The sequence below is a fragment of the Pituophis catenifer genome, unplaced genomic scaffold (genome assembly GCF_029215685.1).
Source record: "Pituophis catenifer annectens isolate HBS135680 unplaced genomic scaffold, rPitCat1.0.hap2 SCAF_3, whole genome shotgun sequence".
In the NCBI taxonomy this organism is placed as follows: Eukaryota; Metazoa; Chordata; class Lepidosauria; order Squamata; family Colubridae; genus Pituophis; species Pituophis catenifer.
Window position 1 is genome coordinate 116,655,039 of NW_027256883.1, and position 24,878 is coordinate 116,679,916.

At 36.4% G+C, this 24,878-nt stretch overlaps 1 protein-coding gene across 1 annotated transcript in view; it reads left to right on the forward strand.

The window, feature by feature from the left end:
- HMCN1 (hemicentin 1) overlaps positions 1-24,878 on the forward strand; it is a 231,992-nt gene that overhangs the window by 106,440 nt on the left and 100,674 nt on the right. Inside the window, exons 30-41 of the mRNA XM_070939286.1 lie at positions 2-156; positions 10,126-10,404; positions 11,231-11,512; positions 13,226-13,334; positions 14,698-14,867; positions 15,712-15,866; positions 16,901-17,024; positions 18,562-18,663; positions 20,229-20,405; positions 21,605-21,756; positions 22,297-22,420; positions 24,051-24,226. Of these exons, the coding sequence (XP_070795387.1) occupies positions 2-156; positions 10,126-10,404; positions 11,231-11,512; positions 13,226-13,334; positions 14,698-14,867; positions 15,712-15,866; positions 16,901-17,024; positions 18,562-18,663; positions 20,229-20,405; positions 21,605-21,756; positions 22,297-22,420; positions 24,051-24,226 (2,005 nt within the window). The remainder of the gene's footprint in view (position 1; positions 157-10,125; positions 10,405-11,230; positions 11,513-13,225; positions 13,335-14,697; positions 14,868-15,711; positions 15,867-16,900; positions 17,025-18,561; positions 18,664-20,228; positions 20,406-21,604; positions 21,757-22,296; positions 22,421-24,050; positions 24,227-24,878) is intronic.

The window sequence follows — 24,878 nt, forward strand, 5'->3', positions numbered from 1 at the left end:
GGCCTCTCTTTTTAGGTGATCCTAATATTGAGGTTTTGGACAAAGGGCAGATTCTTCAAATAAAGAGTGCTCGAAGAGTTGACAAAGGACGCTACCAATGCAGTGCAACCAATTCTGCAGGCAAACAGTTTAAGGAACTCAAACTCATAATCCACAGTAAGTTATTGCAAAAATACATTACACATCTGTTTAAGGTGTGGTGATAATAAATATGACAGAGGCCTCTATACCCCAATTTCTTGTGTTCCCACAAAAAATAAATCAAAAAGTTCCTTCAGCTTACAACATTTATTTATTCATTCATTTGTGCCTTTACATTCTTTTTTATTGTAAAATTGATCACTATAAGAAATAATGCTTAAAAGAAAAATACAGTTATTGATAAACATGCTAATTGTTATACTAGAGGTTCTATTGCTATAATGGATCTTTAATCTGAAAACCCATTGTATTTTTTTCATTGGGAAAAATTGGAGTTGGAACTTCAGAAATAGATTTCTCAGAGTGGATTTTATCCCTTTTTTGGTCATTTGTTTCACTCCCAGTTAGTGGAAGGGAGTTTTCTTCTTCGATTAAAGGTGGAAATTTGAAATTAACCCATTTGTCCTCTGGACTGTCCTCTTCATGACCAAGTTGCAGAAATGAAGGTTTCCCTGATTGACTGAAGAACTGAGTGACTGGAAGGGGTGGGTCTTCCATCACATTTGCAACTGTGTGTTGCGTAAATTTATGGATATTAGTACTATTCTTTCTCATTTCTAATCCATTTTTTGGATTACAATTTCTTCTTCAGTTAAACAGAGATTTTCTCCAGGTACAGATAAGTGTTTCTTTTTGGTGATTTAAAATATTTCTGGAATTATAATGTTTAGAAACATTTGAGCATTTTACTGATTTTTGTTTACCTTGCAAAAAGCTGAGGAACTAAAGAGATTAAAATCTTTAAATGGAAAGAAATAGCTTTTCTTTTTGAAAGAGTGAATGGAAAGATCCTTGTGTGGAAAGCTGTCTTGTTTACATAACAATTGTAAAACAAAATCTTGAGGGTGGAATAGCAGAGCACAAGAGGAAATGAGAAAAAATATTTGATTTATAGACCTGTGAAATGCTTGAATTTTTTAACTCTTTACTGGAACCAGAAGTTATTTTTGAAGATGAATAAATCCCTGTGAGACAATTGAGATGGATTCACTGGATTTATAAATGCAATTAGATAATCAATCAAAAATTGTAAAAAAAAGTGTTGTAGATTATTTGTTTAAATTGAAATAGAAGAGATTTATTGGAGTTACTTCATGGAAACTACAGGTGAATTTAAAAGATGATAAGAAGAGGGAGAGACACTAGAAGAAAACAGGATTATTTGTGGGATTTAAGGATGGTTGGGAGGAAGAAGGAAAAATATAAATTTGATTTACCTAATTATAGTTAAATAATGAGTTTCTATTTCTGGTGATGTTGAATGGTTATCTGGGTTGGGTAGTGTTTCTTTTGGAAATGTCTAATGGGATAATTGATTAATTTTTTGATATCTAAATAAGAAGTGATTATTTTTGGTAATTTTTAATTGTTTTAAATTTCTTTTTTGCAATGTTTAAAGAGAAAGATTAATATATTGTAGGCCTAATGGAAAAGTGGGCTATATATCTATGTCAGTAAGTATTTTTGTAATTTACTGGATCTTTGTTGATTAATAAGGAGAATTGAGGATTTGGAGATGGGTTTATAGAACATGGGGGAAAGTATGAAATGAAAACATCCTATTTTAAGAGATAGTAATGAGTTGTTAATGAAGCTATGTCAGAAAGTGGAATTTAATAATATAATTATATGGAATTATAGAAGTAGCATAGACCATTGTTGATCTTAAAATAAGAATTTGCTGCAGTTTTTATCTGTACCTTTATCAAAGAAAGTTGAAAGCAATTCTTTTTCTTTTTTCTTTTTTCACATTTTTATGTGAATTTCCATTTTTCTTGCTGGTTTATTTTTTATTCACATTTTTGAAATTTAATAAAATTAAATTAAACATTTAGATAAATATCTCTTTATTTGAATCTAGGAAACAATGCACTCACTGTGTCTAAAACACTGCTTCAACCCCAGTTATTAATTTGTTACTTGACTACAGCTATTTCCTTTGCAAATCTTTCTGAAAAATAAAAAAAAAATGTTGAAGCTGGAGAAGAACTAAGTTGAATTTTGACATGTTGTCACTAGCAACATTTCACCTTCCCATTTTGTCAATCAATTCACTTTTATATATACTTATACAATATACTTATTACATAAGTATAGAGCAATTAAATATGGAATCTAATATCATTTGGGCAAAATCACATTTGATTTATGGATCATGCAATGCAGCCATAAGAATTGTGGATATGAATTGAACCTATGATATTAAGGCACAAGAAGAATGTTTAATACTTCACCACAATCTGAAATGCTTGCATGTGGATTTTTTTAAAAAAACTTGGATTTCAATAATGCCAGTAACACTGATGAAGATAATTTTTGGTAGGGGTAGACAAAACTTAGTAACAACTGGGTAAAGTACATGAAGACTACTACATCATTATGGTGATTCTTTAAAGTTACTCTATTTCTCTTAGTCTTAGTCCTGTATCCTTTTCTAGGTTGAATTTTACTGAAAGCAAAGCTTTATCTTCCTTTTGTGATTAATGAAAGATTGAAGTGGATTGGTAGATCCCCATGATTAGTGAGCATAACCTGAAAAAGAAAGGCTGGCAGAAGAGAATAGCAGAAATGCACGGTACCTGTTGTTTGGCTATGATAGAACATTTTGAATCTTGTATAGTCATTGAAACAAGAGACCAGTGATGGACTGCCAGAATAATGAAGGATAGACCATAACTGACATTATGCATGAAGGCTTTATGGAAGTATGGAGAAATAAACGAAAGACAGAGAACAAAATGGGAAATAATTTGTAGGGGAGAAAGTCTATATAATGCAAGCTGACCATATGTTACAGCACTTAAAAACAGAACTAAACTTGGATGAGGTTGTGTTTCCAATTACTTTCCCCAGTGTCTTCAACTCCAAATACAGTCATTCAGAAATTATCTAAGACCCAGATAATTATCTTTGTTTTGTTAGCTGCCTTCAAAATTCATATTTAAATTTATTTACTACATCCCTGGTCCCTGAGACCAGATACAAACAAAGAAAATAAAAGAGAAAGACTTTTCAATACTAAATAGCAAGTAACTCTGCTGTTACATTTATATGTGATATAATAGATGGGGCTACTTTAAACCATTTAATTCCCCTTCAAATAATATCTACAAAATGTAGCATTCTGAATACATGTGAATTAATAAAAGATATTTGGAAGTGCTCAACTTCAGTATTTTCACTCATATTTCTCTTAAAAATCTGTTCCTTTCTGCATCAGAGTAAATGATGAAGATCTGTTCAAATCAGGTATGGAAGTTGGAAAATTGCTTAGATTAGTAGGCTAAAGTATCCCCTTACATTCGAGTACATTAATGATTTCTTTGCCATTCAATATGCCTGAAATTACATTTTTAGTGTATGTTATCTTTGAAACCCATCGCAGGTTGGATTTTATTCATTCTGGCAGCATAGGTTGTATGTTGGCATGAATACATTTCCTCCATCACCAATGACATTTAGAAACTTGTTTATTACACCATATGAGTGCGCTGTGAGTGTCATTTATAAGCACCTGCAAATGATTAGTTTACAATCATTATTATAGGCTTGAAGAGTATATATTTGCCTGAAGAGCAAGGGTTTCAAGTTTTGGGTTTCAAAACATATTGAAATCATCAAGGTGCTGAAGTGATACTTCTGGTTTTTAAAGTCACAGGAGCAGAGCTGTGGAGTCGGGAGATAAATGTTCCGACTCCGACTCCGACTCCTCAGTTTTTTGTACTTCCGATTCCGACTCCGACTCCGACTCCCCGACTCCGACTCCTCTGTATTAATATGCGAATGTATTTTATACATTCCTTGAAGGAAAGAAAGGCAACATACATGTCATTACCACAGGACTACTGGCTGGGAAGCCAACAGTCTACTGTATTGAACAGTTTAAGCAAAAGACAAACACAATGAAAACAACAAAGTTTTATTAATTTTTTTTTATCAATTTAATTAATCAAGTTGCTGGATAGTAGCAGCAGGCATAAACATCAGGAACAGGAACTTTACCAGTTCAAAAATACAAACCACATTATTTGGTTGTTTTAGAACAAAAACAAAGCTTAATTATATGAACCAAAAACAAAATCTGTAAAACCTAGAAATGGTTTATATTAATCTTGAAATGTAGTTATAGGCTTAGCAAATGCAAATCAATTCAATGTAGAGTTCTAAGGAAGAGAATTGCCTCTGCCAGATCCTCTTTCATAGAGGCTCTTAAGTCAGACTTTATTATTTTTAGGGCTGAAAATAATCTTTCGACACTGACTTGGGTGGGTGGCATTGCAGTAACTATTCTGGCCACATCACTAACGATCTCTGGATAAACAAGGATGGCTTCTTCAACAGTAAGTTTTGATGAGCGATCATACTTTTCAACTTCTTTTAGTGCTTTATAAAACTCCTGTTGGAATTTTTTTATTTGGACATTTACTGGTTCTGTAACGCTTATGCGACGTCACTTTCCTTTAGCAACTTCCATTTTGTCTAAGAAGGAATCAAAGTCTAATTCTTCGTTTGAAGAAGATGATTCTGAGTTACCACTATTGCTTAAAAGAACTCCATCCTCCTGTGGAGGTATTTCAGGTCGTAATCCCTTCATGCGAACTGCTACATCATAGAGGGCCTTTTTCCCAGTAGCAATCTGTTTACTGTTCAATAAAAGTCGGCTCATTGGGTCGACATAAATAGCCGCTAACAAGATTTCATTTTCCAGCAAAAGACTCTCTCTTTTCATCATTGAAGATGCAATGCCCTCAGCTATTAACCCTCCATTTTTGTTCAGGCGATATAACAGGCTCTTCCATTCCAAGAGGAATTTACCCGGGGTTAGATCATCACATTGCAACCTCTTGGTGACAGTGAAGGGGTGAGAAAGAAGGTTCTCCAGCTCTTTTGTTTGTGTCCACTGGCTTGCAGTTAATGCAAGATTTTCATTGTCCATTTCTTCTATGAAGTCTTTAAGTTCAAGCAAACGCTTCACCATTAAATAAGTGCTTCCCCAGCGAGTTGTTTGATCCAAAATGGCTCCTTTTCCTGCACGTCTTTTCAAAATTGCATCTGTTTTTGGGGCCCTGGCTGCAACAGTTACTTGCCGTAATTTGCCAATTAATGTAGCTGCATGGCGATCTTTTAATCCATCTCTTATGGCAAGTTGCAGTGTATGAACAGCACATCGCATATGATGAATAGTAGCAAGCTTCAATGCTTCTTCAACAAAGTTGTCTAAAAAAATGTCAGCATTCTCTTCAGTTTCTAAACTTTCTCTAATACTTGCAGAGCTGTCTTCCTCTAAGTCTAATATCTGTTTGATACCTTCTTCATCTGCCTTCATCTTCTCAATTGTGCTCAACATGTTAGAAGCGTTATCTGTCACAACACATAAAATCTGTTCCTTTTTAATTTCAAAATCTTCTAGAACACCCTCCACTAACTTCTGAAGGTAATCACTGGTGTGATGTGCCTGAGTGTCCTTTACTCCGAGGGTCCGTGTTATTGTTTTGTTATTTTCATCCACAAATCTAACATTAATAGCGAAATAATTGACTCTGTGATGTGTGCATGCATCCATTTTAAGGAAGACAAAACGTCCTTTCATAACTTTCTGTAGTTCTTCCTTTTTACATTTGGCCTCCTCAATTATAAGTTTCCTTATACTTTCTCTTTCCAGAGAAACACCAAGTTTTTTTGCCATTTCTCCATTTAGGCCTAAAAAGGCTGTCTGTGAAAAGAAGGATAGTGGTACACTATTCTTTACTACCATTTCAATAATGTGGTGTTTGAATTTTTCTGGTGTCATCCTTATGGTAACTTTGTCAGATATAAAGAATTTTCTTATTTGTGATTGTTCTCCAGTAGATTTCTGAACGTTTTTTGTCACAGAAGTAGATGCAATGTTTTCATTGCTATCTTTCTCATTCACGGCTTCTAACACTTTGGGATGAAAACGCTGTAAGTGTCTTTTCAAATTTGATGCTCTTGTAGGTGCATTTTTATCAGGCCCACTGAAACTGCTAATTTTTGCATCACATTGTTTTTCACCATCATCATCTTTTCTAATACATTGGCACACGTAATGTTTTCCATCACTTGATAATGCAAAGTGCTCATAAACAGTAGACTTTGTTGTGTTTGTTGTTAGCAGTCTTTTTGCCATTGTTTAGGATGCCTCTTTCCCTAAAATATAAAATATGTTATACTAACTGGCATATAATTAGATTTTTAATATCAACATACACAGTCTTGTAAGTTGTACGTACATGGCTTTATACAAACAAATAAGCTATATATCCCAGCACTAAACCTAGACATGATTTGTCCTATACAATATAAACACTTACAGTTGAATCCAAGAAGCTGTTCCACCAAGTTCTTCTAAGCCAGTGGTTCTCAACCTTCCTAATGCCGCGACCCTTTAATACAGTTCCTCATGTTGTGGTGACCCCCAACCAGGGGTGGGTTCTAAATTTTACTACCGGTTCTGTGGGCGTGGCTTATTTTGTGGGCATGGCTTGGAGGTTATGTGACTGGGTGGGTGTGGCTAGCTGGTCATGTGACCGGGTGGCCATGGCTATGTGTATAGAGGGCTGAAAAAAGTCATTTCTGACAGGTCCTCGCACTTTTGACTGGTCCTCACACTTATGACCATCCTCACATTTATGCCCGTGCAGCATTTTTAACAACCATGTCACTCATTTCACAACTGCTTCTCTTCACCATGGTGACAAGATAGGGCAAAAACGTAAAATGTGAGGACAGTCGTAAGTTCGAGGACTGGTCAAAAGGGAGAGGACCAGTCAGAAATAACTTTTTCAGCCCTCTGAGTAGTCCATATACATAAAAGGATACAGCAATAGAGAGGGATGAAGGAAGGGAAGGGAAATTAGAGTAGGAGTGAGGGTAAGAGAGGGAGGAAGAGAGGAGGAGAAGGAGAAAGGAAGAGGAAGTAGGGAGGAGAAGAAGAGGGTGAGGAAGAGAAAGTAAGAAGGAAAGAAAAGAGAGAGGTGGTAGGTTTGAGGAGAAAGATTGCTGTACAATAAAAAAGATGAAAGGGAAGAAAGCCAACCCCAAACAAATATAAAGATATTAAGATAAAGAATGAATTGTTAAACTTTAAAGAATAAAAGAGAACAAATATGAATAAATAACAATAATTAGAAACACACATACAAACATACAATGTATTTTCTTTGAACAGAGAATTTGGCCGGTTCATAAATTTAAACAGTGTTTAGTCATGTTTAAAGTTTAAGCTAACAATCAGAGTTACAAGTTTTTATAGCCTTAGCTGAATGACAGCAGTTTTTCCAATGGTTTACAGCTTCAGTCTTGAACTATTGACCCTCCATTCCCTTCACTTATGCAAGTGTCTCTAGTCCTGCAAAAAACATATTTACTTAATCCCTTATCAGTGAGAGGCTAGGTTACCCATGGGCGCTGCGTTCCCTGTAACAGCAGAACACAACACTATGGAAAGTATAAGTATTGCCACTCCTAATTGTGTGTTGCGTGCCTTATAGTGAAGCACATGAAAAGCATGCTTCTTCACGGTCACTTAACGTGTTCATTTTGCGGTTACGTGAGGCACTGCATGCATTGGTCTTTATTCTTACAGTAGAGAAGTCATTAATTATAACTTTTTGTGAATTGGGACATTTAAACTTGCTTTTTTTAAAATTCCAATCTAAATTTAGTAGGAGTCGGAGTCGGAGTCGGTGCATTGTTTGCCGACTCCGACTCCGACTCCAGGTACCCAAAATTTCCTCCGACTCCGACTCCTCGACTCCGACTCCGACTCCGACTCCACAGCACTGCACAGGAGGTTTCTTGAGTGAAATTTAAAGTCTTTAATAAAGACTTTAAAGTAAAGCTGTTTTCTTTTTAAGGTACTGAGTTGGCTAGCAATGCAGTGACTATCAAGACAACTTTTTTCTTTTAATTTAAACTGCTTTTACATGTGTATGTGTTCTTACAGTCCTAGGCCCTTATAATTAGAAAGATATCATGTTTGGCCAACTGGAGCTCATCAAAAGATCTCAAATCTCTACCCTAAATTTTATAAAGATCTTTAAATATATGACTTCTCCGGGGATGTGTGTGCCATGTTTCTTTCTCATTGCTCTCACTCAGTTACATATGCATGCAGTTTAAGGAGGGCATGGATTTGCAATGCTTCCTGAATTGGACATTTCATGTTGATGGGGCAAAGATAAAAATAAGCATGGCCAAACCAGAAACCCCCAAATGGGTATGATGAAAGTGAAAATCTTTAAAGATGCATGGGATCTTTTTTCCCATAACTTGGTTAACCTTCCATTTATCATCCCTAATCTTAAAACAACTGTGTTTATTTCAATTGATTTACTGAGAATTGGAGGTAATTGAATGAAACTTTGGGATCCCCATGAAGATCTAGCTGCTATTGCTTATATGCTGTGTAAGCAGCTCCAATTCTTGTTTGCAGCTCCAGTCTCTAAATCCTCCACCAGTAAACAGATTGTTATAGTTTAGGGCTGCAGAAATCTAGATGACCACTATATGGCAATAATCCAAACTCTAATTCTTAGCTGTGACTTGGTAGCCATATAGATTTTTGCAGCTAAATTGGTTGCCCTTTGTTAGATGGACTTTAAAATATTTTGAACATAAAACCCATAATGAATAGCTAGCTACCAGATCAGAGAGACAAGAATCTGAATAGTCATTATATGGAATTAAGGAATTAGAATTTTTATTATTACCTTGTTATTTAATGGTTGTCCAGATTTTTGCAATCTACATAGGCAGCCCTAAATATAAATAAATATGAATATTCTGGAATTCCTGTCCTTGCATATGTTATAGGGCTATGCATTATGAAACTGATTCGGAAGAAGCATTTTGGGCCAAATGTAAGGATAGCATCTGCAGCATCTCTGCTCTATTTGTTAAAGCATCTGTATCTTTTCTACGTTTTTCATGGGCCTGATACAACCGGTTTAAAGGTCATTTAATAGAATCAGCTCCTTAAGCAGTGGCATCTTTTTACAGGCTCTCATCAGGAGTGAAATCTACTTACCTTCCCTACTGGTTTGGAAGTGCACCCACCGATCGTCAGGTCCGATTTTTGAATCTCTGTGCATGTGCAAAGCCTTCTGCACATGCGCAGAACGTCAAAAATGGGTTATGTCCTGGTTAAAACCAGGAAGTAATAATGTCTGGGTAGGTGGGCGGAGCCTCACGCTGCCGCCGCTACTAGTTCACCAAACCACGTGCTGCTGCCGCTACCGGTTCACCAAACCACGCGCCACCGCCGCTACCAGTTCGCACGAGCTGGACTGAACCGACAGGATTTCACCACTGGCTCACATGGAATTCTCAAAAAGATTGTGGCTCTTTTAATTAGCAGGAATAGTGTTGAGCTTACAAAACGACTGAGGCGCTTCTTCCAGTTCACTCTTGAAATGTGCACAGACCTAATACCTAAGTTGCATTTTAAGGATAAAGTTAATTTTCAGTCCTTAACTTTCAATATTTGATTATTTTTAAAGAAATATGTGTCCCACTTTCCTTTGAAGAAAGGAGTCTCAGACTAGCTCACAAAATGTTAAAACTACATAAAACACAGTAACCGCGTAGTTTAAGAGAAAATCAATATCTAAAGTTAAAATGCAAAGGATTGGCATTAACTGTCAAACGAAATTAATCAAAAGCAGAATCAAGGTTTGAAAATGAACTGAAAAATACATATTTGAAGAAAAATTCCCCTTATAAAACATTTATTGCATAATGTGTCCAAAGTAGGATAATTTGAATCTGGTCATTTGTGTTTCAAGTGAGAACTCTGGGTTGATTTGTTTAACGTTCCATTTGTTTGTTTTCTTTGCTAATAGGGTATTTTGCATATTTGTTTTTGCATCTTACTGTTCGTTTTTCTGTTCCTTTTCTACAAAGTTCCACCTACAATTAAAGGAGAAAATATTACCACTGAGGTGTCAACACTGCTATATACCACCTTAAAGCTGGAGTGTGAAGCAAGAGGAATTCCAGTTCCCACAGTAACATGGTATAAAGATGGAAGCCCAATTATTTCTGGACCCCAAGCCCTTTATTTGGAAGATGGACAATTTCTCCAGATTCCTCATGCTCAAGTCTCTGATTCAGCTCAATATACCTGCCAGGCAACCAATGAAGCTGGAATGTCTGAAAAAATATTCCAAGTGGATGTCTATGGTAGGAAGTGATATCACCATATGCTATTTGTCTGTATGCCGCTTTTTCCAGTTGCAGTGCTGGAGGTTGATTTGTGAAACCTGGCAATTTCTGGTCTTTTAAATGTTCTGGTCTCCTCTTGGCTGGTGACTTTTTTGCACCTTGTTTTTGCTTTAAGCTATCAGCAGGGTTGATCCACATTCAAGTGAGAACAGTAACAATAGCATAACATGGGTAAGAAAGAGGAGGAAGAAACTAGTTGTCCTCTATCATTTTTCTCACCTGGAGAATGAATTCCATCGTTGGTGAGCATTCCTGTAAAAAAGTGCTATTGAGCTCTTTTCTCTCTTGGCCATCCATGTTATGCTGTCTATCTTCCTTTCTCAAGAGGTTATCATAGGCATCCACATGAGAGGAGAAGGGCGAAAAACTGACCTAATGTGCATCATGATGTATAATTTGTGGCTTTCATACTTCACATCAATGACAACATTGCTCTTGTGTCATCATTTTTGAAGGAATCAAAAGATTTATTGAAGATGCTGATGACTTTGGCAGCCTGGTTCTTCTTCTACAGCTATTATATATAGCTGTAATATATATATATTATTATTATTATTATTATATATATATATATATATATATATATATATATATATATATATATTAGCCTTAAATAATGTAAACCAGTTTAACTAAAAGAAGATATCTACAGTACAGTGTATGGATCCATGGAGAACATATATCACCTTTAGCATAAAAGAAAATTCCTGAGGAAAGAAGATAATCAATTGTAACAATGCTTGCTTGTGGGGGGAAAACCCCTCTTTTTTTCCTTTTCTTCCAGTACCACCAGTTATTGAGGGTGTCAGTGAAACCATCCAAAACAAGCAAGTCGTTGTTGGAAGTTCACTTATATTGGAATGTAAGGCAGCTGGCAATCCCCTTCCCCTGTTAACCTGGCTGAAGGATGGAGTTCCTGTTATAGCAAGTGACAACCTCCATGTTGTGTCTGGTGGAAAGAAGCTGGAGATCCTGAATGCTGCTGTGACTGACCATGGCCAATACGTGTGTGTAGCTACCAGCATAGCTGGGGAACAGGAGATCAAATACGATGTGGAAATCCTCGGTGGGTAGAAACCATGGAATTCAGCATTATATTTTATTTTAGGACTCCTGGTGGCACAGTATTGCAGGCTTACTCTGCCCATTAACAGGAATTTGATCCTGATGGGGCTTGAAGTTGATTTAGCTTCCCATCTTCTGAGGTCAGTAAAATGAGGACCCAGATTGTTGGGAGCAATAAGCTGATATTGTAAACCACTCAGAGAGCATTGTAAAGCACTATATGGTGACATATAAATCTAAGCACTATTGCTATTTGGTTTTCTTTGTGTTTTCAAAGAATGTGAACGTTACATACAGTATTTATATTAGCACTTAGATTTATATACAGCTTCATAATGCTTTAAGCAGTTTACAAAGTCAGCCTATTGCCCCCAACAACCTGGGTCCTCATTTTACTGATCTTGGAAGGGTGGAAGGATGGGTCAATCTTGAGCCAGTAAAAATCAAACTGCTGGCAGTCAGCAGAATTAGCCTGCAATACTGCATTCTAATCACTGCACCACCACGGCTCTTTGTATACAATTTCTGCATTTCCAATCCATATGATATTTGAGATGACAATTTCATAGTGACTGATGTTTCTTTTCCTTCTCTACATATATCTAAAGTACCACTGAAATGCTTTTGCAAACTTTGTAGAAATATTGCAGTTGGTATTTTCAAGCCAGGTTAAACAAAAGTTTAAAGGGTAACTTGTTTGGAATTTAGAAAAGGAATAAAATAAATATTATTAGATGGTGATCTGATATTGTCTTGAAATTGGTTCCAATTTTACCTATAAATATGTTGATTAATATATAAAAAGAATAGTATTAGACTATTAGACCAACACAGTTGCAACATGAGTTTTGGATTTTTCCCTACAGCTGCAGAGTTACAATCTTGTAATATTTTTAATTAATCAGGAAAAAAATTTATTAGGGAAGGTATAATAGGATGTAGGGATGACCTTGAGTGACAGGGGGAAGAGTTACAGGCTAGATAGTGGTCTGATAAACAAAATCTGAATGTGAAGGACGGATGAGGGCAGATAAAGCATATCAGAAAGGACCTTTCCTAGTTTTTAGGACACTAAAAGTACTTTCAGACTTTCAATTTGTTTTTTTATTTGATTTATATGCCACCCTTCTCCGGAGACTCAGGGCGGCTTACAATGCATTAAGCAATAGCCTTCATACTTTTGTATATTTTATACAAAGTCATCTTATTGCCCCCACAATCTGGGTCCTCATTTTACCTACCTTAGAAAGGATGGAAGGCTGAGTCAACCTTGAGCCTGGTGAGATTTGAACTTGCAGTAATTGCAGGCAGCTGATGTTAATAACAGTGCTTTAGTCTGCTGCGCTACCAGGGCTCATTTTCTGACTGTAACCTTATAATAAAGGTAGTGTTTTTATCCACAGTTGTTATTTCTTCCCTGGTCTACTGTACCTCAAAGTGGGGAGTGGGGGGAGTGGAAAAATAAACATTGATGTGAGCCAGAACAAGGGAAATCCTAGTCTTGTTCTTTCAGTGTTTGGCATGTTAACAAGTCTCTGTCCCATTCTGATAAACATGCTCACAAGAAAATGACCCCTGCTGCAGATAATGAAGATTGAGTGTAGGTGCTCAAAAGATATTTGAAGATTATTTTAAAACCTGTAAATATATTTTGAAAATATATCTACCTAGGATTCAGTTTCCCTGTCTCCCTCTCCTTCTCTCTTCCTCCTAGTTCCACCAAGTTTGGAAGGAAGAAATGAATCTTCAGACCACACTGTGATTCTCCACAGCCACCTAGAGTTGGAATGCCCAGCAATAGGAAAACCCCCGCCAACCATCACGTAAGAGATTATAACTCAATTTTAAAAAAAAGTTCACACAGGAAACTTGGATGAAAGTAAAGTTACCAAGAAAGTTGAAGTGATAAAACCATATGATATTTCATAAAAGATTTTTTTTAAATAAAAAATTCCTACAGGAAATTTAATTGCCACATGTAGGGTTACCTCCTGATGGATATTTCTCATGACTGGTGACATTTGATGGGAGGGCAAAGCAACCCTGGGGAATCTATCATTTGTTTTCCTTAACCTAGGAAACAGGAGAACAATTTATTCCACAATGCTATTCTCCTGAGTCAAGAACTGGATGGAGAAAAATCAGACAATCAGTCACATATTAGCTAAAATTAGCTGTGATTATCTGTTATTTCTCTGCAAATACTAGAGATTTTCAGTGCACAATTGTCTTCAGTGCCCTGGTAACTTCAGTAGTCTTAGCAGTGCAGTTATATTCTGCTCTGTTTCAAAAGTAAAAAAGAAGAAAAATTAGCCAACTGAAAGAGTTATCATCTAGACGTGCCTTTAAGCCTTCCAGTTAATTTTGAATATTCAATTTTTGGTCGTTGCTCAGTTTTTGTTTCCCTTGCTGCAATTATACAGTGTTACTATAGATGATGAAAATACCCTGGGTGTTATGCCTTTACTCTCTAATGAGTTCTTTCTTCTCCTTCCTGCTGTTATTTTATTGTCTAGAAAAGGTGAAAGAGCTTATTTTTGGAAAAGTAATGACATCAGTCCCTGGGTAAAATGGATTGAATGTATACCGTGCAGAATGAACTGCTCAACTCACTAGCAAGGACAGATGGAAATTAATTTCCATAGACCTGACCAATTCAGGGGTTCATACAACTGCCACCCCATTTCCTTCTATATTACAATGAAGTTCTAAAGTCAAAAGATGAGCTAGTACTTTCAAATAAGATTTTATTGTAATATCTTTGCCTGGTGCACACTTCTGTCTTTCCCCCCATTATTGCTGCCAGCATGTTTCTTTCCAGAAAAAATAGGTTAAAGTAGAATTATAGTATGGTGCCTTTTTAATGATAGTCCTAGAGCAGGCCCGTCAAACGCCTGGCCCGCAGGCCAGATGCATCATGCGCTGGCCACGCCCAGTTTAGCAAAGGGGAAAAAAGTTCCAATATGGCATGTGATGCCACCATGACAACGTTAACCTGACACCCCTGTCCTAGGGGATATATGGCAGGACCCATAAATAGCATAATTTACTAGATGGCAATCCAATTTCTCAGTCCTGTAACAATTGTAATCTTGACACGTGGAACTGTAAACATTCTCATTTATGCCTCACAATCTCTTCTTTATACAAAATAAACATTTTAAAGATCTGCTTTTCTCCCACCAGGTGGTTCAAAAATGGCCAACCTATTGAAGGAGGAGTTGGATATAAAATTTTGCTCAATGGACGCAGGTTTCTCATCTCTCAGACTGAAGTATCTGATGCAGGCCATTATCAATGTATAGCGACCAACAAGGCGGGAGAAAGCAAGAAAGAATTTGATGTGATTGTGCATGGTGTGTTATTTCTGTAGGAAAGGAAAAAAAGGGAAATGTTCGGGTTATACCTTTCTGTGAACCATTTTAAATATGTTATGGTTTGATGAGGACATAACAAAAGAATTTCAGGATTTGAAATGGATTTAGAAGCTTTGTGATATTTATGAAAAAAATAGAAACCACGTTATTCAAGTATATGCTAATTGTCCTAGGCTACTTTAGCACACAAATATTAAACCCATTCCTGCACTGCTCTATTAATCTTTTCAGGCAAACTTTTATTAGGCATTTGGATATTGAACAAAACTTAGATATCTTTCTAGTCTTTCCTTCTTGCTATTATTTCTTTCTGCTGCTGCTCCATGGATTCATCCAATGTGCCGGTGTTTCTTAACTTTGGCAACTTTAAGGTGTGAGGATTTCAGCGCCCAGAATTCTCCAGCCATCAAGGTTGACTGGGGAATTCTGGGAGCTGAAATCCACAGGTCTGAAAGTAGCCAAGGTTGAGAAACTCTGCACTATACTCTATTGTCAAAACTGTCATTTTCCCATTAGTATCATGCTGTTATGGGGCAAGGAAAGAATATGTTCTGGGACGTGACAAAGGAAAATAAATACCTAGTTGCTATTTTTTGAGTAATTACTGCATATTTAGTGAATATTTTGCCTTGGACCATTGTTTGCTAATTAGAAAAAGATTGCTTTCACTGGTTCCTGTATAGATAGCTGGATAATTCATAATAATTCATTCAGAGAAGTAAAGTATATTGTATAAACTTCTTGGCTTTCAAACTTATGAACATATGAAGAAGCTTCATGGCTAGCTTCTGCATAAAATTCTGTCTTGATTTTTTTTGCACAGTCTCTCCAACCATCAAAATGAGTGGTCCTTCTGAAAGATTTGTGGTGATACACAAACCAGTAACCCTGCAGTGTATTGTTAATGGCATACCAATCCCTTCTATCACATGGCTAAAAGATAATCAGCCTGTAAATACTGCTAGAGAAAACATTGGAGTAAGTAAAAAGACTGAAATCATTTCACAGTGTTAAATAATGTTGTAAAGGAAAAACATTTGCCAGTGTTTAGCTTTTGAACAGATACTGTATTCGATTTGACATGATCAAAACTCTTCTGAAGTAGTTTTTTCGCCCTTTCTTTTTTCTGAAAACATAAAAAGAAAATCAGCCGTTCGGAATTCTTTGTGGCAAGATCCCAGTTGACTAATACATTTCCCCCCTCCTGACCAATATGTGCATCTCCTATAACAGTGATGGCTAGCCTTTTTGTAATCACGTTCCCGGAGCGGGGGGGGTATCGCGTGTGCGCATGCCCACACCCATAATTCTATGCGCCCTGTCCCCGCACATGCGTGCATGACTCCCCATGCTCCTGGCACGTGATGGCACGATAGGCCCGTTTTTTGCTCTCCCCAGCCTCCAGAGTCTTTCTAGAGGCAGGAAACAGCCTGTTTCCCTACTTCTGGTGGGCCCAGAAGGCCTGAAAGTCAGCTGGCCAGCGTGCACATGAGTGCCAGAGCTGAGCTCACGTGCCCACCGATATGGCTACGCGTGCCATAGGTTCTCCATCACGGTCCTATAGGATCAGTTATACATCTGTTTTAGTCCAGCAAGCCTTTGGCCCCACTGGATGAATGGAAGGATAGAGGGATGGGTCAGTTGACTGAAGGCATTCTTGCAGGAAGAGAGGCCAAGAGCAAGTATTTTATGCATGCATGCTTGTGAAGGAAATGACTTCAGATTGGCAGTCAGATTAATAGACAAAGAGGGCATACAAAGTAAATCCTTAATCTTTATTTACAACCTACTGCCCTTTGTGGCCAATAGGTCATGAGATGCTGAAGAGTCAGTGTTACTGGATTGTATATCGAACAACTGCACATGTAACTGCTATGAATGCCTTTATAGTTTGAAAGAAGATACCAGTGTTTATTGTTTTTGCTTATATTATAATAGAAATCTCATTGGTTTGTTCATCATAATAGAGAAATCTTGCTGTTTCTTTTTGTTTTGCTTTTGTTCTGGAGCAGCTGGAATCTTTAGGGCGCATTTTGCAGATTGTCAAGACCTTAAAAGAAGATGCTGGCAAATACACCTGTATAGCAACAAATGCAGCTGGTGAAGCCCAGCAATCCATTTATCTGCATGTATATGGTAATGACTTCTCATTGGCAGTTCAGTATTGCCTGTTGATTGCTAATTATACCCATCATGCTATGTTCCCAATTTCATGCTCAATTTTAGTATTCTGTAAGTATCCAGAGCAGGTAACTTATTTGGGCATCAGATGCCATAGAATAGTCTTATCTGATGGTTGGAGTCCTCCCTCAGCTAATTATAAAAAATGCCTTGAAATGTCTCCAGAGCATCAAAGTTCAAAGGGTTTTCAATGATTAAATTCCAAGCCAATAAAATTTTGAGATGTATTACCTTTATTATTAATGTATATAATTTAAACCCTATCTTATTGCCCATAGGGCATTCAAAACTATATAAACATACATTGTATATTATACATGTATGCACCCTTTTTGAAAAACCTGATAATCAAAAAGTTAAAATCCCTGTGAAGACCATATCCAGTTAAGTAGTGTGTCTGAAGAAATTTAGCTTGAGGCTTTGATCCCAGAGTTTAGGAGACCTGGTATAAGAAAGTAAAAAGTTTGTATCAGGAATCTTTTAGGGAAAGACAGGTACCAGAAAACTTTTAAAGTATCAAGGAAGGAAAGAATCAGTACATTGATTATTCAAGGAGTTATGATTAAAAATATAAGACAGGGGGTGTCAAACTTAAGGCCTACGGGTTGGATCTGGGTGCTTAAATCTGGCCTGGAAATATCAAAGGACTGACCCACAATGCCTCTTCTGGCCAAAATGGGCCCGATGCAGCCCCTGCATGGCCCGTTTTCAGCCTCCCCTACCTCCTGCAGTACTCTGCCAACCACAAATGGGTGATGCACCCATCCCGTCTCCCCCCCACTTCCTGTCCCCCCCCCCCACTGACCCATGGGGGAGAACTACAATGCTGATTCAGCCCTTGAAGAAATCCAGTTTGACATGCCTGGTATAAGATGTAAACAAATTGGTTAGCATATAGTTGTTGATGCTTTAGAATTGCTAATATTCCAGTAGATCAGCTCTTATTGGGTAATCCACTGAAGTAAAATGTGCTAACCTTAAGTAGAAGATAATTTTATTTATTTATATTTTATTTTTCTAGATCACTCATATCTTTCAATTTTACTTTTAAACATTTGTCAATTAAGCCTTAGTAAGTTCTGTCAGTTACTTAGCAATATCTCCTTTTGTTTAGACTTGAACAAATCATGTCAGGAATCTTGTCTCTCAGTTCAGTAATTCTTAAATCCAATAAATAAAGTCCAAGTTGAATTTTTGCCATCCGTCAGAGTGTTCTGATTCTGAAGTACAAAACTAGGCATTGGGAGATGTAACAATTTTAGAAAAATCCCAGGGAAGAAAAGGAGAAATCACTGCATTATTATGGCTACTCTGTAATTAGAAACACATTGCTTTATCTGTAGATCATATCTAGGCTATTCTTTGAGTCATAGTAATCTTTTATTGTAGATTGTATGAATGGACATACATCTATGCTGGAAACATGTAAACTAAGTACAGAGTATGATACATCTAAATAAAAGAAACCATAATTTTCTCTTCCTTTTTTCAGAGCCACCTAGTCTGAAGGATGCAGGAATGGTAAGAAATGAGACTGTAATTGTAAACAATCCAATACAACTAGAATGCAGAGTGTCTGGAAATCCTTTGCCAGGTATATATATTCTGCTTCCTCTCATAATGAAAATCGGTCATGCAGAAATTTTCCACCTATTGTCTTTTCATTGAACACTATATAGAACAGCACACCTCTTTCTTGCAAGGATCTTAACTTTGATGCTTAACTGAACTGTTCTAAATATGCATGTTTTTCTCATTAAGTAAAAATTCTGAATTTGCTTGGAATATAGCTTGTTATAGGTTTAACAATAATTTTAAAAATCCGTATGTTTTATAGACAAAAGACATTTTGCAAAGGAAGCTGAATCATGTGAAAGAACATGTTATCTGAAAGAAGACTGATTAGGAGAAAAACATGAGCTCTCTGAGATGTACTTTCAACTGGCATGTTGCCGTCATGCATTCATGCTGAAGCTACATTAATTAATTGCTTAATTCCTTAATTCCATGTTAAGGAAACTTTCAAAATAGAATCATTACTCAGTATGTGGAGTGGCCTGGATGGTTTTTTGTTTTTTTTTAACTTTATGCAATCTAATGAAGAAGTTCAGGAATGAGCTTGAAAGAAAGCTATTGGTTGCTCTGATTGCTTTGGCAAAGATTAATATCTAATATTTCTAATATATAATATATAACATATTATATATATATATATATATATATATATATATATATATATATATATAATATATATATAATATATATAATATATATCTAATATTAAGAGCCTGTAGTACAGTGGACTAAAGCACTGTTATTAACATCTGCTGCTTGCAATTACTGCAAGTTCAAATCTCACCAGGCTCAAGGTTGACTCAGCCTTCCATCCTTTCAAAGGTAGGTAAAACGAGGACCCAGATTGTGGGGGCAATAAGCTGACTTCGTATAAATATATATATATATATATATATATATATATATATATATATATATATATATATATATATATATATATATATCAATTTGTGAGCTAAATCCATTACTATAGCAGTGAATTGTATTGTCCGTGGGATTTGATCTATAATGATGACTCATCTTCATATGCAAGTTATTATTTAATGCTATAAAGCACTTGTGCTCCCTTTAAGTTTGTCTTCAACTCCACATCTTTCCTGAGAGAGAGGAGGGAAAGCTGCATTTCACCTGAAATTTAATAGTATCTTGCAACAACCTTGAGTGATATGGTAGCAGTTTATGTGGGCTGTCCTATAAATATTACTCCACAACATCCAAATGAAATAAGAAGGTATTGAAGAAGAGCGCAAGAATAGGTGGACCATGAAGAATGCTTTAATGGGCCATATTGTAGGCAGTTAGTGTCTACCCTGTAACTGTTCGCAACTTGAGAGCGAAAAAGAATTCCTCTTTAATTTTGTCTTCCTCACCGTGCTCACATGTTGGAGTGGAGTAAGCAAGAAATACCTTTTGATCCCTCACTTTTCTTAATATTTCTCCAGCTCTAAACTATGAAGTTTCTTTTTCTGGGCATCTGTCAACAATGTAAGTGGTATTGGAATAAAAAGTACTGTAACTTGAATGTTTCCTTCCAATAAATTCTTTTATAGCTTAGTACCAAATATCTCTTATTTTATTTCGCAGTTGTCACATGGTACAAAGATAACCTTCCTCTCATCAATATTGCTGGCATCACTTTCTTGAACAGAGGGCAAATTGCTCAAATAGATGCAGCCCAGATCTCTGACACTGGGATTTATAAATGTGCGGTGACAAATGCAGCAGGAGTAGCTGAATTATTCTACAATCTTCAGGTCCATGGTAAATCCTGCTTCTCATAACAAAGTCAGTTTGGTCAGAAAAGATGTATCTGCTTTTCAACTGTACATTTCAGGTTTATTGCATGTATTTAGTTACTTTTTAAGGTCATTTTTCGTTGCTGATTTGAGAAAAGAGTGGTTCTTTGCGGTATTTGAATAATTCAACAATGGGAAGGCTTTTAATTTTGAAGTGTTTGCTTGACGGGGCTGCCATGCAATTAGATTTGGAAGACAGGTCTCACTGTCTCTATTTCATCAAACTGACAGAAGTATTGTTATTGTAGAAATCACAAAGCCCACAATAATTTCAGACCAACTCACAGAGCCAGGTTTTAAGAAAATGATGTAAATCTAAACCCCAACATTTTTAGATTCCCATCATTTTTTTTTTTAAACCCGGCCCTGTGACTGGATATGGCTTGTCAATTACAGAGTTGACGAGATCAAATTTTTTGTCAGGCAGAACAACAAGGTCTTTAAATTTATGTTCTACCTTTCAGTTTTGTTGACCAAAGCTGATTCCTCTGTATACAATTGAGATGGGGACAATAATGTTATTGTCAATGTTGACTCGCAAGGTGCTTCTTTCTTTCCGCAACTTGACAAACAAGTTAGGGGAGAGGGGCATGGGTATGATTGGAATGTGTGGGAAGCTGGGAGGAAGAAAAGAAATATACGTGAACGATTGGCAGTTTGAGAAGATCTCGCATCTCCAAAGTCAAACGTTGAAGACTTTTGAAAGGTGCAGACTGTTTTCCCAAAATAAAATGTTTGACCTGGATTAGTGGACAATGGGCACTGGGTGGCCTAGGAAAGAAAAGGGGAATTTTACTATGTTGCATTTTGCACCAAAACCTTAGAACTAGCTTTGCTTCTTCTTCTGGTGCCTTCATGGATCTGTCAGTAGTTTTACGAAAATGTCCCAGGAGTTTCTTTTGCATGTCAACGAGATGGTTGACAGTTATAAATTAACTTCTGTTTTTTTCTCTTACTGTCAAAACTCAATTTCTCTCATATTTATTGCAAAAATATTTATCACTACTAGTGTTACAATGTAATTGATGTAGACAATGATCTGCAAAGATCCAAAGATATATCTACTGTATGTTTGCAGGCAATATTATTTGCAAAATTATAGATTGGAAGTAGCGATCAGCACATCTGCTTGAACAATATTTCACTTTTTTCTTTTTTTTCTAGTTCCTCCCTCCATTTCAGGAAATAATGAAATGGTAACTGTTGTAGTTAATGATCAGGTGAGGTTGGAGTGTGAAGCTCGTGGAATTCCTGCTCCTATTCTAACCTGGTTGAAGGATGGCAGTCCTGTTTCTAGTGTTTCTAGTGGACTCCAGGTAATTTCTTAGTAGCATGAAAGACATTTACCCACAATTTAGAGAAGGGATTTCTCCATGGAACCTGTCTCTTTAAATTTTGGATCATAAATTGTATTAATTAATACTTCAAATTCACCTATTATGTGGAAGCAATTTTATCTGTGCTAATTCACAAATAAAAATCCAAAATCCAATCCCAGAGTTACCTCGAGGTAAGAGGGACAGCCTATAAATTTTAGAAATAAATTAAAAAATCCATAGTTGGATAATATTTTGATTAGGATCATTAACAAAGCCAGCATTAGAATTATTGCTAGAATTAAAATCAGAATTCTCTAGAATTATTCATTAGGCAAGACATTACCAAAAAAAATGGAACAGAGCAGGGAACAAGAAAAATGTAAGCAGTGAAAATAATGTTAGAGATTTCTTGGCTGATGCAAGAACTTTTCACATCAGGAAAATTGTATTATGTGAATAATGAAAGTTAATACTCTAACACTGTCTGATTCAACCTATGTGCCATTTAAAAAAATAACAATTCCAATCTCTTTTTAGATTCGTTCTGGAGGTCGTATCCTGGCACTGACTAGTGCTCACATTAGTGATACTGGAAGGTACACATGTGTTGCAGTAAATGCAGCAGGAGAAAAACAAAGGGATATTGATCTCAGAGTTTATGGTAAGAATATAAGTAAAGTTTATACCAAGAACTGCAGAAGGTATCTACAGTTGAGAGGTATCTTGAGGGATTACAATAGCTTTCCCCAACAAGCTGTCTTGGAATTTTGTAGAACTGTTGTCCTAACAGATGACCCGTGGTTGTGATGCTTGATTAGATTTCTAAAATGACCCATGGCATTTTTATTGTACCACACATTACAGATTGATTTTCTCACTTCCTTTCAATCTGAAAGTAATATCCTACATTTATTTTAATAGAATGGACTTTATAGGTTTCATAGGAATCCAACATGCCCTGTCATGGGAAAGTCATATTCAAATGAAAACAATGTTTCTTTGGGACAAGTAGATAATAATTTAGATGGTAATCATTTTCTTCAATTACTGAAAATTTACAGTTAAAAATTAAGAACAAAAAAATCTTTATATGTTTGCTTAAAATGATGATAAGGCTTTGCATATTGTCTTGAGGCATTTTAGCAGAACTGTTCTTCAGAGCTGCTTTTATAAGTACATTCCTGATTTCTAAAAAAACAACCCAACAAACTATGAAACTACAGCTACAATGCATGAAAAATAAAGTTTTACAAACAATGATATAGCTGGATTAATCAGAGAATTCTAATTAGCTGCAATATTTTGTTAATGCATACTTGGTTGTAAAAATAGTGGTATGCAAAGCACTTGAAATTTGAAACTCTCTGTTTTGAATTTGAGACAATGTTCCAACTTTACAAGTGTTCTAATGCTAATCCAACTATTCTGGAACTGTTCCAAATTCCAAACAACCAGGGACATTTTGAGTTTGGAATACTTCCAAAATGATTGGAACAATGCTAAAATCCTTTCAGTAAGTTTAGAACAAGCCATTGCATCTTAAAACAACACATAAGAGCTGAGAATAGGGCTCAAAACTAAAAATGTTTTGCATTTGAAATATTTTGCACTCAGTATAATTGTAAGCACATTCTAGGATCTCTAAAATGCCCCCTTCATAACCCCTTCATAACTTCATAACTCTAGAGCAAGAATGGTAACTAACCTTTGAAAATGCCATTAGGATGAAATTAAAGTATTAAGTAATATATGATGAAGAATTGAGTACAAATGGAAATTCATATGGGATCAGCTTCCGTATGTGTTGAATGTATACTATTTCACAAACATTTTTAGGGAAAACTGAATTATGCTCCTCTTTACAAATGAAGTCCCTTTCTGTTGGGGCAGTGATTCTACCAAGGATGGAAAACATATGAAGCAGATCATTTAGTTCTTCAACATTTACTCTGGAGCACAGCTGTCAAACTCACGGCATCACATTGCTGTCACATGAGGTTTCATGGCGTTTTTCCCATTTGCAGAGCTGGGGTGGATGTGGTCTGGGTATGATGCATCTGGCCTGCAAGCCGCCAGTTTGACACCCCTGCTCTGGAGCATTCAATGTATACTTTGGGCAGTTTCATATACTGTCCTAGTAATGCTGCCAATATTTCTGAGAAAGGTTAACTGATGTAAATGTAATACATTTAACGCTGACATCAGACAGTGACTGCTTCACAGAAAGTGGGTGGCTTCATTCACCTTAGTGAAAAGAGATAAAACTAATTACTAAAGTGATGTTTATTCAGTTCCACCTAATATTATGGGAGAGGAACAGAATGTCTCTGTGGCCATGGGAGAACATTTGGAACTCCGCTGCCAAAGCGATGCTATCCCTCCGCCCACACTTCAGTGGCTGAAGGATGGTCAGCTCCTGCAGAAGAAGCTGGGACTCACCATTACCGAAGGTGGAAGTGTACTGAAGGTAAATATTTTAATGACTCAGATTTCTTCCATGAATCTTGCTCATGTTTAGGGTTCTTGACATTAATAACTTAAAGACTATCCCTTTGCATTTCTGAATGGCATTGAAACAACTTCTTTCTTCTGCTGGAGGAAGGAAAAGCTGTGCTGTTTTTGATGTGTTCTGCCAAAGCATATCCAGCATTGGCGAATAAATCCTGCTTGAACATTGCGGGATAGTTAGGGATTATATTGTGGGCAATCAGCACTAATGATTAGGGATTAAAAAGAACTCTGGCATGGATTTGCTGGAAACAAATTTGAATAAGCGATAAATGTGACCAGGAACAAAAACTGGCTAGTGTTGGTTTTTCCCCAAGGTGGGGAGTGGAAAAGAAATATTGGGATGGAGAAGATTGTTTTGTACTTGATTTTCTAAAAGATATAATAGGGCTGATGTAACTTTCCAAGCTTTAATTGCTGTGCTCTTGTAGAAGGGCTGCAACTGGGAATACAGTTTTGGCCCAAGTGAATAGAAATTTAATGGGCCAGAATATGCAATACCCAAAAAATATTCCCATCCTGGTACTAAGGCATTCAGTATTAAAGAAAATATCTTAGAGCCTGTAAAGTAGAAAAATAATACTTGAAATAAATCTTTCCCACACAGAGAA